Genomic DNA, 20,463 nt, shown 5'->3' with positions numbered 1-20,463 from the left:
CACAGGATGCCACCTGATTTCTTTATGGTGCTCTACACTAGATTTCTCTCCTCTACTCTTCTCTGTATTTACTTCCATCCATTTCTCTCTTTCAAGATCCTCAATTCATCTTCAGCATCCACCTCCAGAACCATGTTTCGAAGGCTTCTGCTTTCTTTCGAACACTTCTGTTCTAGTCCATTAGACTTTTCCACTTCTCCATGACTCCGACCCACAGAGTGGTTTGTTTTTGAAGCATCTTCTTTGAGCATAGCATTCGCCTCTTCGTCGTGAACGCCTTCTTATCTTGATCTACTACTTTTTGCTTAATATTTGTCAATCTCCTACCAACCCATGATATGTAATTCTGATAGTGTAATGCAATGGATTTTTTCGGAAATTAGCAAAGAGAAGATTCTACGAGGTAGGCCAATTGACTAACGCTTATGGCAGTCTATAAGTCGGCTAAGAAATAGCTAAGAGTTACCAGTTAATGCAAAGTAAAAGAACGCTAAGAGTTACCATTTGATACCAAGTAAGAGGTCGTTGAGAGTTACCAGATGATAAAATAATTATATTTGGGGAGGGAAAAGTGGAGAGCAGCTACGAACATCTTCCAATCGATAATAAGTGGTGATGGCTCAACAACGAACAGAATCCCAACGCAATAATTCCCGTCGCTAAAATAAATCTTCATTTGCGCACTTTTGGTTGAAAAGGGAATCTCCTCCACAAACCTTATTCTTTGTGCTTCTCTTATCCTAGGTCCGTGATCTTCTTCACTTAGTCTTGCATGCCTATTAATAATTCGGAGGGGGGAATACATATTTGAACAAAATCACAATTGAATTTTAAAGGAACGCACATTGGCTGGATTCATTTTTCAGTGTAAACTCAACCAAGAAAAACTGATTGTCCCATCAACATTCATGTTCATTGTGCAATTCTAAACTTCGTAAGTTTAGATTAGGACGTGGATATACTTGCCCTTTAGTGTGGTATCCCTGCCAACAACTGACTACGCAATCCCCCCCACACCATATAAAAGGACGCTTGACTTAAAAATGAGTCTTATGCTTAATACTATATTTGATATTTTAGTACCCTACAAGGCACCGCTAGCATGTGTGGCGGGGGGCAAATACACACCAGACTAATTTTGACCCGCAAACGACCATACCGTAGTCGGAAAATGTGATTGTGATCCCTTATTGTTCATGAAAAAAACGACATTTTAAATCTATCCATTCTACAATTGATCTCTAATTTTATTGAAATGATCTCGCCTACCGTAGTACGATGGGGTTAATAATAGATTTTTAATATTACTGCTGAAGAGACGTCCCTCCAATGTATGAATGCAAGAGATTTAATATGCAATTTAACCTTCGCTCCGTGATTGATTCTCAGTCTAGCTCCTCTAAAAAATTTCAGACGCTACTAAGTTTATCATTATGATTCATTTTATTTTAAATTTCGATTAGCATAACTTATTGTAGTTATACGCTGAGTCGTACCATCATAAAAACCCCTAATTAACATATTCTGGTTTGACGCCAGAAGTTTTAAGGCTGATTTACGCTTAAAAAGACTATGCTTTAAATTTGTGTAGCACTAAATATGTTTATTCTCGGCTGTTGGTGGAATCATAGATATATTCCTTACTAGGGCTTTGAATACCTTATGTTACATCAACGGAACAAAAGAAACAATTTAGTATGATCAAATACTTCTTTAAAAGTTAATTATGCTGTCCCATTGTTACTATTACGTAGTGCAGGCAACCGTGGATGAAGTAAATGACAAAAATGAAGGGAAAGGATGACATTCATAAACACCGTCGATGTTGTAAGATCGATCAAGACCCATGTACCACAGCTGCGGATTAATTTATGCCATTCAACTCCATCGATTTCCTCGCATTCGAACCGAACCGCTCATCCAGCGGATAGTAGATTCGACCGCAACCATCGAAATTGCCAGCATACGGTCTGTTGACGCAGTTGGCCGCAAAGGGGTATGAAATGTAGACGATTCGAATCGATCTTACGAATAATAATTTTAGACAGATCGATTAAAGCAAAATAAACACCCCCATCGATTCAATTCACTAGTTCTAGAGCTAAGAATCGACCATCCAAACGTTAGGTTGGGAGGTACGAATCAACTGAAGAGCGAAGTCAAACAATTTAACTGCAATCAAGGCACGCCCTCTGATTCCCTCTTTAAGCAAAATTCCTGGCACGTGTGGTCACAGTCGTGATGGCCTGCTTGAGTGAAGCCACTACGAAGCGATATCCGATGGTCTTCGTGCAAGAGATAATGAGAGAAGAAAAGGGAAGCGAGGACCGCCTTCAACGATTATCAACGCATCTCGCTTTGAATCGAGTTGAACACATCCACTTCAAGCGTTGCATTTGATAATGCAGCCACAATTGGCGCCCGGCATGATGGGAAATACTGCCCGGGAGATGAAAAAGGACCAAGTTGACTCTTACAGAGTCAGCGCAAAAGGCAAACATTATCGCCGGAGGGGGGGGGGGGTAAAGGGGGAGGTGGTGTCCGATAGAATGCTTCCTGAAAGAAAAAGAGGGAGAGAGTGAGATAGGGAGGTATAGAAGTTCTTTATTTTCAGCTGAGTCGGAAAGAGACGGGGGTTGAGATGGGGTGGCGTGGGCGGGCAGGCGGACGTGAGAGTGGGTAGGGGGATGTGAGGGGGGGAGGAGTTAGAAGGAGGGGGAGGAAGACCTGTAATCGGAAAGACTCCGACCTCGGGAATTAGAAAAGGCGAAGGGGTCGAGGAGGGATGAGGATTCGGGAGAGAAAGAGCGAGAGAGAGGGCGTTTTATTTATCGCGTGCGATCGGAAAATCGGATAATAATGGGTTCCTCTCTCGTCCGTTCGTGCCTCATGTCGCCTGCTCGCGTCGACGAAACTATCGTCCATTTAAAAGCAAAGAAAGATAAACAAGCTACCGCTTTATCGGATCGAATTGGATGGGAAGGGAAGGACCCGCGTCGATTAAAAGTGTTTTGCTAATCGGGGATTAATTTTCCTTTCCGCTCGTGGGGGCAAACTTATTTAAAATAATAGATTATGTGTAAAGGCTCGTTATTTTTCTTATCAAGGCGAATGGACAAATATGCGAGACACTAAATTCTCAATGTGGAGTATTTCCAATCGGCCCAGCCCGTCTTTCTACTTGTATGCTAAGTAGAGCTCCTGAAGTGGGAGATGCCGGACGATTTCGAATTATTGAACGCTAAGCGAACCAGGGGGGGCAGTGGGAGAGGGGGTTCTCGCTCTCTGAGACGCGCATCCCGTCGAGGTGAATGTAATCATTATGTGGACGGGAGAATGAATGTGCTCGAAAAAATACGCTTGAAATCTTAGAGCTATCTATTTGTTAGATAGTGCAGGAAAATGTATCAAAGAGAATATATTTCCCCACTCGTATAGCACTGGTTCTTTGCTGCCTTTCTTTAAGCAAGAAATTTTTGACACTTGAATATACGCATTCAGGCTCTGGAGAGGCTATCATTTCGGGCACTGAAGTACGTTACTTAAGCATAAGACCCAACTTAATTCACAGTTCTTTCACTTAATGAATTAAAATACTAAAATATTCGTGACTGCACTTGCTATCTATTGATATTATTAATAAAATTAATTAATTAATATTTTTAAATCTATAGGATCTATTGGTAACGATAGAAGTAATGTTCAAGTTCATTGATATTATTCGCTTTTGTGACATAGGCCGGAGCATTTTTCATCGGAAAGTCAACTAAAAAATAGAGCTTGGAAAATGATTTTAAATTGAGTAGTCTAAATTATTCGTTTTGATTTGCAATGACCGTAGGGCATCCGTCAATTGCACTCAAGTGGTCCATTCCGAAACAACATTTGTAGAAGTTCTTCTTCCTTAGCTGTGGAATAATAAGCCCTTCCCCCCATATATTAAACTCATTTCAGTCTTACGGGAATAATACCACACCTGGTAATTTAAAAGATAAAACCATGACTTCATAGCTTTCGTTGTTTGTTTATTTAAAATGTTTCCTCTTTTATTACACCATCTTCGTGGCGATCTTCTGAGTCGTAATCCTGTAAATGTCACGAGAAGAATTGAATTTTCCAACCAATCGATCTTGTTGTGTTTCTTTAAATATAATTTATAAATTTAACATTTAAGAGCGTGCTGATTTTATATTGACAGTCCTAGAAATACAATGATAGTTCACACTTAATTAGTGTTATCTGACAACACATTTTTTTCAAAATTCGTTAAAAGTAATCATGGTTTTACCGCGTAACAGCTTTTACGCTGCGACGCATCCTGGATTTCTTTTGTTCTTTTCTGGATATAAATACCATTACAAATGGAAATTTGAATTCTAATTTGCCGATTCCAATGTTTACACGTACACAAATATATCAACTGTCACTTCTTGATTGATGATTGAAGAGTTACAGGCGATATTTTGATCCCGGCACAGATATATTTTGAGACGTCAGAATTATTATAAAATAGCAATTACCATATAAGTTCTTTTGTTCACCTATAATATTTTCTTTAAGGAAAATACAAGTACGGGTATGTTGTCTCGCAATGGCCTTGCTTTCAAATTTAGATATTTCGTCGTCAATTTGGGTTGGTAATATATTATTACGATTATCACCTATAAATGATTACTAATTTTTTAGATGTCTTATCAACAGACCCTCATGATATCATTATTATATTTTTTTAGCATATTTTTATTTTGAGTATTCAAGCACCTCTATTACCAATAATTTATGAAACAAAGTCCTCGTAATTGGAATTTTTCAGGAAACGGGGGCTTGTTGGTACAAACATACTCTAAATAGCTTTGATATGCGTCAATATTCGTTTTAATAAGGTCACACTTTGATTTCTTCTTACTTGATTCCCTATTCATCTCACCTCGGCCATATAGGTGGCTAAAAGTTGGTAAAAAGCTAAAATCAAGAAAAAAAGAGAAGTCCAATGCATCAGAGATCCTAGAAAATGTTGTACTCAGGTGAATATCTGCATTATAACTACAATATGTCCGTGATGTTATTTTTCGTGGAAACATCTTTTTGATATCAAAATGAACGACCTCAACTGGACGTATCAATGTGTGTCTGCCCCGCAAACATAACTTTGAATTTCAATCTTCTGCCGGCCAGAAACCTACCCGGGTCGTCAAAGGCCACTGTATCTTTTCTTAAGAGCATTCACCATCACACCCCTTTTCCAGGCTGTTTTTTTTCGCCGATTCGAACTATGTTTCGTATAACGAGCTTCGGGAAAAAATGTCCCAATCGTTTCCCGGGTACCCTTCTGAACCCCCTGTCCCCCTTCTCCCCCGCAATGTATTCATTCTCTCCGCGGCCCCACTCGCGTCTTGGGTGAAGGGGGCGCTCGAATGGCGCCATCAGCGGGGTGGAAGAGGATGGGTGCGAGATCGCGTCGCTGGGAAGGGAGGGGGGGATTCTTGTCCCGTCCCACGTGAGGGGGAGGGGGTACTGCCGCACCCCGGATGCAACGAGATACGCGTGATACGTTTTCTTCTAGGCGACGAGAGTTTTGCGGCAGGGGTGCTCGCCGAGGGGGACGGGATATTTTCGATTCTCTCCCCAGCCAACAATTTTTCTCCCTCGGTATCATTCCCCGAGCCCGCTACTGCATTATTCCTTATTTCGCTCCCTCCACTCCAACCCCCCTCCCCCTCCCTCTCCCATTCTTTGTCAGTCTCATCGCGTCCTCTCATTTTCCTCCACGGCTCCTCTTTCATCTGTGCCCCGCCCTCCGCAATTTCTACTTCGCCCCTTCGATTTCCATTCTCGTCCCAATCCTTTTGTTCCCCTTGCGACAGGAGTATGCCTTATTGCTATGGTTACGCGAGTATTGCTTACACTTCCTATCCTCCTAATTCTACTCTTCCTTAGGATTTTTCGATTTTTCATTACCTTTCTCTTTTAAACAGTGTCAAATTCGGTGTAGAGAATAGAAAGATGACAGACTTGCGTTAATGGAAATGTTTTAACAGGCGCATGAGATTTACTTTTCTTAACTTTATTTGCATTCACTTACATTCATATGATGTGATTCAAGTAATCCCGATAACTGGTGTAATCAGTGTATGCATAAAATTATTGTAAGCAGTGAGAAGTAGGGTAGACATAGGAACTGAGGGGCTGATTGTTCTTGTCCATTTCTCTGACTTACATTTTCTGGTATTAGTACTACTTTATTATCACTAGTTTAATTTGTCTAGTTAAGTCAATCTTCCCGTGCAATAGCGAAAATATCTTTAGCCCCATCTCGTGAGTACTCGTCTGTACTTTTGGCTATAGGAACCTGTTACCAGTCTCCAGTTTACTTACTTTTGTATACTCGTTGGTTATTGTAAATAATTTTAATATACTAATATAGACATTTTTATAAATTTAGAGATATTAGTTTTGGTGGAAAAAAGTATCTTTTTTTTCTTAAAATAAATTACAAATATGAACACAATCTCCGAAACTTTAAAGTATGCTTCTTCAACTAATGCGTCAAAAATATTTCAAGCTGCATGTTGGTGCCTCATTACCATGCCATCTTATTAGATCCAAAAGATGACAAGTAAAAAATTTAATTTAAGGTCTAAACTTTAAAAGCAAATGGTAGGGTAGATCATTCAGGACATTCATAACTGTTACCAAAATTAGAGTATTCCGATTGATCAATTCAAGTTTCCGTAAGGAAATTCAATGAGTTTTACTTTAAAAAACCGTCATCTGCAATAAACTTTAAAACCGTCATCTGCAATAAATCATTTATTCTTACTGCTTTCCGCGAGAGGAACAAACTCAGTCCAGACTTGAGGGAAGCTTATTCAATTGCGTAATATAAAAGAACCTTACATAAGACACTTCTAAAATTACGGCAGAATCACAAGTAAACCTCACGGTCATATATTCACACAACTGTTGGTCAGAAATATCAACTTCATATATTAATCTTACGGTTAAAATCTCACTTCCAGTGATGGATTATAGTTTTTAAAGTATTTTTTTATAAATTGTCATTTAATCGCATTATAGTAATGTTTTTTTATTGTATTTTTTCTTTGATCTTTCTTATTTCTGTATTATTAACCAGAAATTTCATTTAAATATACCTTTTCTCTAGATTAATATGTGTATATCAGCTTTTGTTTCTTCCCTTATTTTCATTCTTTGATGTATTTTTATTTATTTATATCAGTAAATTATGGCATATACATTATTTATCTGTAGGTTTTCGCAATTTTTTCGCACTCCAATCCATATGTGGTTGTTTCCTGAAGTAGGTTTTTCGTCAAGGATAAAGGCCTTATACCTTACGTTTTCCCCCAATTTTACATATCTTTTTCCACTCTTTGTACTCATGCATGCTCATTGTAAATCGATTGTCATTATCTACTTCTTTTATATATTTTTTATCTCTCAAATGCAATTAAATTTCCATTGAATTTGACGATGGGTTAAATGGAAGTAGGGGTTTCCAGAGTCGCAATCTCGCCCGATTAAAGCCGACATAATTGAAGTAAACAAAGGGTGAAATTATTACTGAGAAAAGGGAAGGAGGGGATTGCGAGAAGCAGGTGATGGGAGTCGTTAGCGCTAAGAATTTGAAGATGTGAAGAGAGGAGCAAGTAACATGATAGCGTGGGGAGCGACTGCAAATCAATCCTCGGATCGATAACACACAATGATGATCTGTGGTGCTCGCAACTAAAAACAGAGCGTCGTCGGTATTGGAACTTACCACAAGGGCATCCTGGTACACTCAGCTAAGAGAATGACATGAGCTACCACTTCGAGGAAGATTTGAAACCATTTCCATGGAAATCATTGGCATATTGGTACGCGAGTGCCATCTAACTATACTGTTGTAAAAAATCGTATTAGAATCACCATTTTCGAAGAATTACTCAAGCAATCAATGCGAATAGTTGCTCGATAAATCTTATTTCGAATTATTATTAAGACACTTGTAAGGGTTCTAATTATTTGTCATGGTAATTAATCTAGTTATGATATTTAAGCGACGTAAATTCAACATTCAGCCAAAATTGCTGATTTCTAGCATTTGGCATAGCTTAAATGGTGAATAATATCGTACATTTCCTCTGTATTGCTTCATATCGTTAATATGTTTACTCTAGTTAATGAGTGAACATGAAACGTTACGTTGTTCATGTATCAAAGAATATCCCGTACTCTATACGTCCATCGTAAAAGATCTGGGCAACCTGGCGACACGGAATGAGTACACATGAGTAAGTAAAATATCCTCATAACTTGGGAATACTTCTTTCTATGATATTTCTCGGCCACAGTTAAACGACATCGGCCTAGGTTTAAGCATCCTGCTTTACGTTCTTCCATCGGTACTCCTTAAAACTTCACTGTACGTAAACTTCGCACCAGTATTTTGTTTTCATCGACGTATTTTATGTTTCGTCCATAGAGATATCCCTTTGGCGAAAGATGGGAGAAAAATCAAAGTGTTATGGCAAGAAGGAACTCGTATCTTCCTCAATAGCCGGATAAGGATACCATTTTGATATCCAGCGGCAATGGCCTTCGAAAGGCGAACGAACCATGGTCGATTCCAGGACGCCCAAATTGTGACTTCCCCAGTATGGGCCAAGCACTTCCTTTCTTTAGTCGAGAGTACAATGCCCATATTAATGAGATGACCGCGGACCAAAGGGGGTTCTAGACCCCTCCCCAGGCCCCCCGATTCGAATATTTCCTTCTTCACATCTTACCCGAACAACGCAACTTGTGTCCGCTGACTAAAACAAATCTCGAGTTCCTCCGCGTTCTTTTTTTATGCCAAGATGATGATTACATATTCCGCACGGCCCTTCACGTGTTTCGTCCATTTCCCCCGCCACCCCCCGCCCACCTAATCGCCTCCGTCAGTTTCTCACGCCCCCCCCTCACCGTCGGCCCCCCTCTTTCAAACGCGAGAACAAGGAAGGGCCGGCGAGTATCTCGCACCTTCCTCAATTATTCATGCGTTTTTGCTCTGCCCGTCCGCAGAGGATCGATTGCGTCGCATTTTCGACGAGTCAGTCGTTTACAGCTTTCATTCCAACGCCGCGGCGAACGCACCGCAATTTCATTTTTGCTAACGGTCGTCGGATCGCTCTCGCTTTACCCGAAAGACTTACGCACAGAAGTGGACCTCGGAGCGAAGGGCATCATTCCATTCGGCGTTTTCCGTTTAGCTGGCGGTATTGGCCGGAGTGGATACAGTTTTAGATTTTCTACCTCTCGCATTTTTCCCCTCTTCGCGGTTGTTTACAAAAAAATCATCTACCCATTTGCCCTGGTGGGTAAAAAGGGTACCTGTTCGGAGATCCCTTCCATCTGACTTGCACATTCCTCCATCCCCTCCCCCTCTCTGTCCCGCCACCCTCCCCTAAGCCTCCCTCCGTCCCCCCCACCCACCCTTTTATTTCATGAATTTCCACCTCTCGCGCGCCCCTCGCCGGGCACCCACTTCCCCCTATTCTCTCCCTTGGTCCCTTTCTATTCCTCCAAGAGACTCACTCTCTCTCTCTCTCCTTCCTTCGCCTCCCCCTCTTTAAGATGCCTTGCTAAGCGTACGCAGCGGTAAAGGGTGATTGATAGCTGCGGGGCAGAGAGAGGAGGCCGGAGGAAGGGAGTCTCTCCCCACGGGGAGGATGCGAGACCCACCCTCCGACACTCTCCCATCTCCATCTCCCCTCTCCGCCGGCGCGCGCGATGCCAGAGATCCGGGGGTGTGGGATGGGCCGAATGGGGAATGCGTCCCAAAAGGGTCGTATCGTTCGGAGGACGGCAGTAGCGGGAGGGTGGGAGGGAGAGATGGTGGCGCCTCCCAGATGCACAATTGAGCTTGGGGTGGTTTTATTTTTGGATGGAGGAGGGCAAAGGGAAGCTCGGCGGGGGCCGCGTGGAAAAGGCTTGCCTCCAACGTAAACCTTTTATGAAAATCACTGACACGCCCCGATAAAGTTGGAAATGCTTATGGGACTTCGCGAGGACTTTGATTAAATATAAAAAAAACTATTTCCCGAATATGTGCGGAGGCGGGAAAAATAATCCGGAAGAGATTCTTCGACGCCGTAATTTCTGCGCCGGGCTATTTACTTTTTCTTCCGTTGGTGATGCTCGATACAGCTGCGGGTAAGAACACGGGAAGAGATAAAGGTATATTAGTGAAAGGATTTTCACAACACTCCCACTCCGTTGCAGCTTCATGAAATACAAAATAATAATTTACCCAGCTCAAAATCCGATATGGTATGAAATATTTTTCATTTGAAAAATGGAAGAAGCACTTCAAAGAGCTACTATTATTAAATTGACGACGAATATTTGTCACTGAACCATTGCAGAAACCAAATTCCACCATTGCCGATTTAGGCAGCATCCACCGACTTAGATATTTTGGAGCTGAAGGAAGCATGTAATCTTCTTCATATAAATTGGTTACTTTTGAAATTCAAGTTTCTGAACGTGTATTGAGGTGAATTTGTCCTCCTATCCAATATTTTTGTTGTGAAATGATGTTTTTATATTATGTTCAAAAGTAGAAAGTTTCACCCCTTCTATTATTAAGAAGTTTTGAAAAATTTTCACTGGTGAGAATGAAAGCTTATATTTTATATTTATGTATTATGGGATACCGTTTTGAGAAGTTTTCACTAACCGTTTCTTTTTATCTTTTCAGGGACTACTACTACGACAGGTGAGTGATAAAATAAAACCCATTTCTCCCCTCAATGCCTTCCTACACGGCTTCCGAGGGCATGAGCGTCAACTGCCCTAGTGCCCCCGATGACACCCCCGCATGCTCTCGCCTCCCCCTCGACCCGAAACGGAACCGAGGGTGACGCGGAGGGAGGGAGCGCCTCCCTCCGCGCCTCAACTGTCTCCTGATTAAGTGCCACACCTTCGCCCGGCGGAAAAAGGGGAAAAGAGCGTGGGGGCGGATATCGGCAACCGCGCCCCGCCCACCGCCCAACAATCCCACCTGCAACCACCCTAGTCATTAACCCAGCTTTAAGTGCATGTCGCCGCCTACGTCACAAAGACATTTCCGCGGGTGGAGGTGTGGGGGTGGGGGGCGTATTGCAGCGATTATTAGTCAGAAGGAAGAGGAGGAGGTTAACTCCCGTAAGAGCGTACGTACTCCGCCTGAATAATAACCGCGACAGTTTGTAAGATTTCATGGCCCGGAGAGTAGTTATGTCAGCCGGACGGGAATAAGGGTGGGGTGACGTTATTTGGGCACCTTCTCCCCGTCCCTTGCTGCCCCCCTCCCTCCTCCTTCCACCACTTCCTCACCAAATATCGTGTCGCAATTCCTCGCCCAGTCTCCCTGGCCTCGTGGCCGTGATCTCTCGTGATTCCGCGGGATATTCCCTCCCATTCCTCCGTCGTGATTCCTTCCCAACGCGTTCTCGTGTGTGGCTTCCCCTCATTTAATTTAGAGTCAATCTCCAGGGAATATTTCTGTTTATTTTTATTCAAACAAAAACTCATTTCTCGGTCTATATTGGGTTCAAATCCCGGCGGTGTTGAATATTTTTCAGAGGTATCTCGATCCCTACTTGAGGTGCTTTGTGGAGGGCACTTTGAGTGAGTACGCCGTCCGTCGGATGGGACGTTAAACTGCGGACCCCTTGGCGCCTTTCGTAAAGAGTAGGCTAATGCCGACGCCGGGTTTCTCTCCACCCTTCATCCTTTCCTATCCATCCCCTATGGCGCAAATGACCTTAGCTGTCGGTCGCCTCCCCTCAAAACTACTACTACTACTACTCGGTCTATATTGATTGCTGGGTCATAACGGTTTGATAAACAATGCGTGTTATTTGTTGACGCAGCATTGAGCTGTATGTTTGTGGAAGGGCGCAAATATGTAGAGAAAACCTCAAAAAAAGTTAGCTTGTCATTTTAACCAAGATTAAATGTTGCTTAGTCAGTTTACATTGGTGATGTAAGGATAGAAGATGTTTATCTCAACACCTTCCATTCATTAGTTTTGCTTCCGATTGGTCCCGTAAGACACCATGTAGAGATTGATATTTTGAATGCGTAACAGCCTCTGAGCAGTACGGTTAGATTTAAAAATAAGTTGATTCTCTCGTATATAAAAATGATTAGCACTTTATTTAAATCTCTCTCTCTCTCTCTGGACGTTTTCCATATTTTAATGATTAAAAATAGGGAACATTTAAACTTCAGTTCCTCTGTAAAACTATCGTTTAGGTCGGTACAAAATGTAGCATAAAATCCAGCTTTCATACCCCGGGAGTTCGATCTATTTTCTGGAAATGGAATTGCATTGAATTCCATTAGTGACAATTATTTGAAAATTATTGAGAATTTACGGTTCTCTCCAGAAATTGTTTCCACAGGACTTCGCACTCCCATATTGAAACTTAACTGCATCATGGTGAGGTAATTTAAGCCTAGAATAGATAAAATTTATTTATATTTCGATTTGATTTTCATAAAGTTTCATCTCTTATCACGACAAAGAAAATATATACTTCCAAGATATATTGGGTTAAAATCATTGTATCATGTAAAATGGCTGTCCAGATTGTAACTTACGCTTTGAATAAAATATGAAAAAGGCAAAGTTTTATTATATGCATTTGATAGGCACATTTTTAAACTATTTTCTACGTAGTCATCATTCAAATTCAGGCAATTATCATAACGATACACAATCTGTTCAATTCCGTCTATGAATATATCTGCCGCCTTATATTTTGACCTCTTGTTTACACCAGCATGCAATTCTGCGTCACTGTCAAAGTACTGTGTTGCAAGCCACATATAGCAAAAGATCCGTAATCGTAAATTGGTGATTTTTACGAATTTTTTCGCTGACTTTTACCGTCAGTTCATCTGTCGTGAGGCCAGGCCGACCACGGCTGTCCTCGTTGTGAACATTACTGAGGTCATTTTTAATGTGAATGCACCACTGCCTCACTCCGCCTTCACTCATTATTCCGGCTAAGTACACTTCACAAGGTTGCTTTTGAATTTCAATTGGCTTGTGGTTTTTTGCCAGTAAAAACCCAATCAAAGGTCGCACTTCACAACTCATGGGATTTTCTATTACAGCGCACAGTTTAACAGTTCACAGTGAGAAATGTAGAAAAACCGCAGTCCGCGCCCTGAGTATAGAGACGTTTATGCACCAAGATGGTGCCTCTAGCCCTACCCACAACGCCAGGCTAGGCCGAAACGCGTCACTTTGTTGACATATCTTATATAATAGTTCCTGATGAGTCTTAGATAAGAGCTGTATTGAATTTCGCCTACGGAAGGAGAGCTGTTGACAAAGAGAGAATTAAAAATCACTGCTTCAGTTCCCTCCACAAGTAAAAATAAAGCTATCAAGATTTAAGGGATTCATAAAACAACAGATCACCCAAAAAAAGGCGAAGGATGCTTATTTAACTTATGGGTTGCAACTAAAATATTTAGAGTGATTCGGGCCCTAGTTTATTAACTGATAACTGAGATTAAAGCCATGTCTTTCTAACAATAATACTTAAACACATTTTCTCTGGTCTTATAGAGATGGTTTCCCCTAAATCTTTCGACGACTTAACATATTTTAGACTCGGTGAATCCAGGCGGCATTTTTTTTATGCTTCATAAAATCAGAATCATCAATCAATCCTTTCCTTTTTCTTAATTATTGACCTAATTGTGAAAAAAACAGGAGAATCAGTCGTTGTAATTCCCTAGGCTTTACTGTCAGCTGGGATAGGATACCTATGTCAGTTAGGCTCTGGGAGGAATGCGCAGGTTAACCCTTCGGCGCTGGACTCAACTCCGACGGGAAAAATCGTGACTATTCGACGCCGTGGTGGGCAGGCGGCCTCGATGAGGGGGTTACACACACCCCCCGCTCACCTCCCTCCCTCCTGTCGTTCGCACCTTCCCCCACCGTCACCACCACCACTCCTCCACGCGCCTCATATCTCCGGTGCAACACCGTTTATTGCCCCCTCCCCCCCCCACCTCCGACCCGCTCGGTACCCGTAACACTGCAGTTAAAACGCGCCAAGCGGGAGTGTTGTCCCTGGAAATAAATGCACGCCTACCCCCCCCCCCCTCCGCCCTTGTGCTCCGAACCGAATTACGACGTTTTCGCCCCTGAGCAGGGCCGCAATTCCCTCCCTTTCAACCCTGTCCACAAGGGGCGCGTAAGATGGAAGATATACGTGGTTATTTAATTAAACCCTGGGCAAATTTTTTTTGGATTTTTTCCCGTAATTCTTTGATCCTCTCCCGGTGGAACGAACATTCGCTGCGTAGGGCTTCCAAACGGGAGCCAAGTGAGAATGCCCTTCCAGCTCGTTTTTCCAGGAACCGTGAACGGGACGGGGTTTAATTGGCGCGCAATGTCATAAATTCGCGAGTCACTTCAGTATCGTGTAGGATGTTTCGCCTGAAAATGTTCGCTTCCTGAATCTGCTTGGACAGATTGGAGTTAATTAATTTTTGCCAGAATCGAGATTAGTCCGCAAATCAACTTAGGACTACTGCGCGCCATTAATTTCATTGCTGCTGCATTAACAGAAGACTGTGGAAATGACAAAGACTCGCGCGAGGTGCAGCATAGTTATTAAACTAAGATAATTCACATTTTGTGAACTACATTAGTTTTCAAATTCTCGAGCGAATGCGTCCGAGAGGGAGAGAGAGAGGACGTAACATTTAGGGAATACTTATTTTAATTCGAAACACTTCTGTCATCAAGGGATGAAATGTTAAAATGATTTTTTAACTCGAATTAATCGACCCGCAGCAAATTGGAAGAAAAGAACAAACTTAAGCGTTCATTGGTGAATTTTCCTTTCGAATAAAATGGCGCCGAGAGAGGAGAACACGACCTCGACTCGACCCGCAGAGCCGACGGGTCGCGGAGCCACGAACCACCCGCTCACCAGCGCCCTCGACGACCGGGCCCGGAAATAACTCGATTCCCGACCTCTCGAGGGCGCGGCCATTCCTCGTGGCCCCCTTCCCAAATATTCCCCGCATAAATGCTTAAAAGCCCTCCCCTGACTGACCCGATCATATAGTGAAATGCCCGGGGCGCAAATGGACCAATGCTCGATCAACCCCGACGTGTGCCGTGAAACGAGAGATGGCAGCGACGGGGCGGGGGATGAATGAGTGCTGCCCACCCACCCCCCGAGGCAAAATGTCCAATGAATAATAACGGGGGTCAAAGGGAGAGGGGGGAGAGAGGGGGCAGTGTCGTAGTTCATCCGTCTCCTTGATCCCACCGGGGGAGTGGGGGCAATGGAGGAAGCGACGAGGCGCCAGCCACCCCCGGACGACGCCCTCTTCGCTTCGATTCCAAGGATAGTACGTAAGTTTCCCCCCCCAACCCTCCTCCCGTCCCCTCCCCTTCTCCCCCAAGAGATGCACCTCCGAGAGCCCTCCCTCCTCCCTCTCTCTCCCACCCCCTATTTCTCGGAATGACAAACTCCCAGAAGGATTGCGAAATTCAAGGGACATGCCCCGGCACAGGTGCGCGGTACTCTCTTCACCGTTATGGAGGAGTGTTTCCGGGGGGGTTGGTAGTGGGAGGCGGGGGCGAGACTTTGGGGAACCGAAGGTGCAGATGGGGGAAGTGAAAGGGGTTGTTGGCTCTCGCGAAGATAGGAGGACATGATGGGGAGGTGGGGAGAGGGGTGCTTGACTGGGAAGTGCGAGTCCTTTCGAAGCGGGGGGGGGGGGGGGGGGTACGAATTGCGGCCAAGTGCAGAGTGGGGTGGAATTTCAGAAACCGCGGAGAGGATTACAATTCAGCGAGAGCTCCTCATGACGCACGACTCAGGGACAAAAAAAACGTCGCTCCTCACCTCGGAGGTCGTCAAACGATTCAGCACAAAAGGACTTGAAAAAGACGTGAGCCCAGACACACGTCCAGGTGAAGGTGGTTCATCACATTTTTTCTCTACCTGCTACATTAGGCCTAACATTGTTGATATCCATAATAGATAATTAACGGAATTGTTATCCTCATAATGTACGACCTTATTGTGTCGTCCCAATCCTAGGCCCAGATTCCAACATCGGCAGTGGGTGACATTCATTAATATTCCGACAGCGAATGGATGCATCGTGAAAAGGGATTCAGGTGCAGCCGTGTTTTGTCCGACAGATTGGGCGTTAAACATTGGGCTCTTTGGTGACCCTTGGCATATTTCGTTAGCTAATGGCGAAGTCGGGTTCCCTAAACTCTAACTCGGCTCCATAAAACCCATAACCGATGCCATGTTAACCTTCTATCTCCAGTGACGCAAATGACCTCAGCTGTCGGTAATTCCCCCACACAGACAGATACCGCCACTAATGAGCGCCTGTTGACTTGAATATTCCTCTCGAAATATTTGCCTAAAGCTGACCTCTGCTTTGCCGACTATTCCTCATGAATGAGTATATCAAAAGAAATCATTGTTGACTATACTTCCGTAATATTTATCATCAGATCTCATTTTGAAAGATGACCTGAAATTAGTATGCATCGAATTAATCTATCAATTCAATTATTTTCTCACAAAAATTGGCTTCATATGCATTCAAAATTGCAAGAAAGAAAAAAATGAATCTAGAGTGGATTTTTATGCATCAATGAATTATTTCGGTGTGCTCAGCTCACCTCAGCTACTCTAACAAGACCCTCAAAACCCTCTTTACTCCGTAAGCTCAGTGGATACCGGAAATGCTTTGTTTGATTATTACAATTGCATTTCGGAATATATTTAAATGTTAATTTAGTAAACAAATAGCATTGCCTGTATTTTTTTGTAAAAATGTCAGTAAGGATAAGATTAGGCTTTGAATGTAAAGCTGACATTAAGTTCACAGCTAGTCCGATAATTCTTCATTTTGGAAATTGCATAAGGATACGTAATCGGTCTTACTTGTGTATAATTGGATGTCAAATATGATCTCTCTTGTCAAATGGAGCGAAAAATGAGCCCAAATCTTTTGACATGAATAGTATTTTCCACTGCTTGTACTGTCCTCATAATTAATGATAACAAATAATTTGAACACCCACTGGAAAAATATGTAACGATATACGTGAAAATTAATCCCACGCCATGAATCAACTCACGCGCATGACAAACACCGCAACATCGTTACGTAACAACGCACAACCGCCTGCGATTGTTTACACTTCTTTCCGCGCGATGACACTGCCTTTTAGTGATTCCTTGCCATTTGGGGCGAAGGGGGCACAGTGAAATTGCCCCGCCAGATGGCAGGCGGATTGCAGTAGTTTGCGAGTAAGCTAATTGCACTACAAGTACCAACTCGCGACACTCGCGTTAATATCTGAGGAGATCAAGGTAGGTACCCCAGTGACCAAATTCAAGGAACCAAAACGCACATTCCTCGGCACGAGTGATTACACACCAATATTTACTTGTGCAAAAAGACCTCATCATCCCGTGGTTGTTGCTGAGAAAATAAATTCCACGACACAGCACGTACGGGTTCACAGTAGCACTGCCAGTAAGAGGCTACATGTGGCTCTTTTTGATGATTATCGCTGCAATGTATTACATCGCTCAATATTGGTATCAACACTTATTTATTCGATTGGGTTTACTTTGAAATATACGTATGGAAACTCCGGTGAACTCTTCGAAGAAACCTTCACTCTACGAATCAGATCTCTATTTGGGCAACAGCACGGAGGGATAGTGCAAAGACTTTGCCTGATCAGAAAATTATATATATGCATATAATTTATATATATATATATAATATATTTATTATAAATTTAACATTATGAAATATATTTAAATTTATATATATATATGTATACATACATTATTATTCACATCCGTGAGGCTTCCACATTATATATATATATACACACATAGATATATATATATATATATATATATATATATATATATATATATATATATACACGCACACACCAAATCACACGTATACGTAAACCCCGTGGTCTTTACAATTTGGCAAAATCAGTATTACTTGAACAGACCCTAAACGTTTGCGACAGCACACAGACTATGACTTAGAAGCAGAGTACATTTTAAGCTTTGCCAATAAATATTATTTTACACACGAAAATTGTCCTTAGTGTTTTAAATATTTGAACCAAGACTTTATATACGGATAGACAAGGATGCGACATCGTCGCACATTGAAGAACTTTATTCCGTAGATAAATTGAAGGATATCCTCAAACGTCGGGGTGACGTCAAATAGGAAACGAAAGTGTATTTAAAGGCATGTTTTAGAGTTCTTCTCAGGAATCGATCAAGGGGATCTCCACACTTGTGCATGTTTTTCCACAAGTGCACTGAGCTATATCCTTCCTCTCTCTTCGTGTATTGGGAAGAAAGCGAGGGAAGTCCAAGGAAGGGGGGCGGGACAAGGGGGGGCATGGCGTAGGGATCGAAGGGTGGGAAAGGAAGGAGGGGGCGTAGATAGATTGAAGGGGAGTGGCAAAAGGAGGTCACGCCCCCCATCTGCCCACCCACCACCATTCCACCCTTCCATTTCTATGTGATACCTATCACTTGGATGGACCAGACGCGACCACATAAATTCCTGAATCCCTCCCCCCGAGTCCCCTTCCAGACCCCCGCCCCTTCCCCCAGGACCTCTCCTTAGGGCCGCCACGGACCCCCGTTTCCTTCTTCGAACCAACCTACTCCTCCTCAACCCTCGTTCCTCCTTCTACCCCATTCTCAATATACACTCGTCTTAATAAAGACGTCATATGCAATCATCCTTTTTCACTCTAAGGCTCCTTTTCCCTCTCCCTTTCCCCTCCGTCGCCCTCCAGAGACGGAGGCCGACTGCGTTGAAACGCTTTGATGCGACGCACCGGTGACCACCACGATGCACGCGTCCCTTCTTCTCCTCCTTACCGGCGAAGGGAATGTGCGCTAAACATGATTTTACTGCATCCCCCGCCGCGCGAATGCTCCGATGGAATGTCGCGACGCAGAGGGAGGCATTCTTTCGAATTCCCGTCGTGTCTACCGTGGAATGATCGGTGAGGCAATGAACCAATTTTGCAGCACCTGCCACTTACTCGTCTGCGTGCACTTGTGCGTACTTAAAGGCGTGGGCGCACGGAAATGTCACCATCCGATGCATTAGAAAAGATGTAAAACTGGGGCATTCATTTTGATTCCCTATGATTCTAGACAACGTTACGGTCATCAAAAAGAACTAACGATATTATCGGCGTAGTTAAAATTTACTTAAAATCTAAATATGCCAATTAGACAGTTTTTATTTAGGAAAGACTTCGCAAATACCGCCGAAGTTATGGTATACGCAGCAAAGATATACAAATATAATGAAAAAAGTAATATTTTCGTAAGGCGTTGGCATTGCGTGGCCTGTATGTGGGTACTGCGTCTGATTCGTCTGCCCACCAAGAGACGGGCGATCTTTAGACTCTGAAACGACTCATTCGATTATTTTTTTCATTTTCATTTCTCTAGTCACCGTCTATCACATTTTCAATTCCGCGTATTATTAATATTTACAGCCAAACAATAATGAACCACTAAATTAGTGTTAGTGCTGGAATTGGACTTCTTTCATTTCTACTTTACGTTAATGACTTTGACTCCGAGGTCACTGGTAAGATACGTTTTTTGCCGACGATGCAGTGGTTTACCTTGATATCCGTGAGCCTGAGGACGCAGCTTTATCAGATAACCTTCATGCTATGCAATAATGGTGTGACACTTGGTAATTAAAATTAAACTTAAAAAAGTGCGTAGTCATAAATTTTTGGAAAAAGAGCAATTCCCACTCGAAAGTCTACTGCATTGGAAACACCGAAATGGAATGTGTGGACTCGATTAAATACCTAGGCGTTACCCTCACTCAAGATCTATCCTGGGTGAAACACATACGGGGAATATGTGGACAAGCTCCCAAAAAATTAGTATTTATTAGAAGAGTACTTGGTAAATGGGATTAAAAGATTAAACGGAAATGCTATGTCATACACCCTAGCGGTGGTTGGCAGGGTATAAAGATAAATAAAAATAAAAATTCATAATATTTTACTATTGAAATGCCGAAATTGTCACCCATGAAATTTTTTATTTAAAAGCCTTAACAGATGCAATCTTTCAGCAAACCCTCCAAAAATGTCTGTAAATTGTAAAATGCTCGTTTGATTTTGATTCTGGAATTTTTGTGTCCGGAAGCATTCGACAAGGTTTAATAACAGTTAAGCAGAGGGATCGTGAAGACAATTACTCGTCGACAAGTAATCCCCATTCCCAATAAAGTGTGACTTACAATGTAACAATGATGTTAACTAAATAATCACCATGCATTCATTGCTAGCTGGTTGCCGATAAATCTGCAGGGAGTCCTGAAGGG

The 20,463-nt window shown here is 42.6% G+C and overlaps 1 protein-coding gene across 1 annotated transcript in view; it reads left to right on the top strand.

Annotated features, from left to right (window-relative positions):
* Positions 1 to 20,463, top strand: part of LOC139692514 (zinc finger protein 296-like) — a 146,172-nt gene that overhangs the window by 7,042 nt on the left and 118,667 nt on the right. Inside the window, exon 2 of the mRNA XM_071590734.1 lies at positions 10,748 to 10,765. Within this exon, the coding sequence (XP_071446835.1) occupies positions 10,748 to 10,765 (18 nt within the window). The remainder of the gene's footprint in view (positions 1 to 10,747; positions 10,766 to 20,463) is intronic.

This window comes from Hetaerina americana, unplaced genomic scaffold (genome assembly GCF_022747635.1).
Source record: "Hetaerina americana unplaced genomic scaffold, ioHetAmer1.1.p SCAF_4, whole genome shotgun sequence".
NCBI classification, from domain to species: Eukaryota; Metazoa; Arthropoda; class Insecta; order Odonata; family Calopterygidae; genus Hetaerina; species Hetaerina americana.
This window is presented reverse-complemented; position numbering and strand designations above follow the sequence as displayed.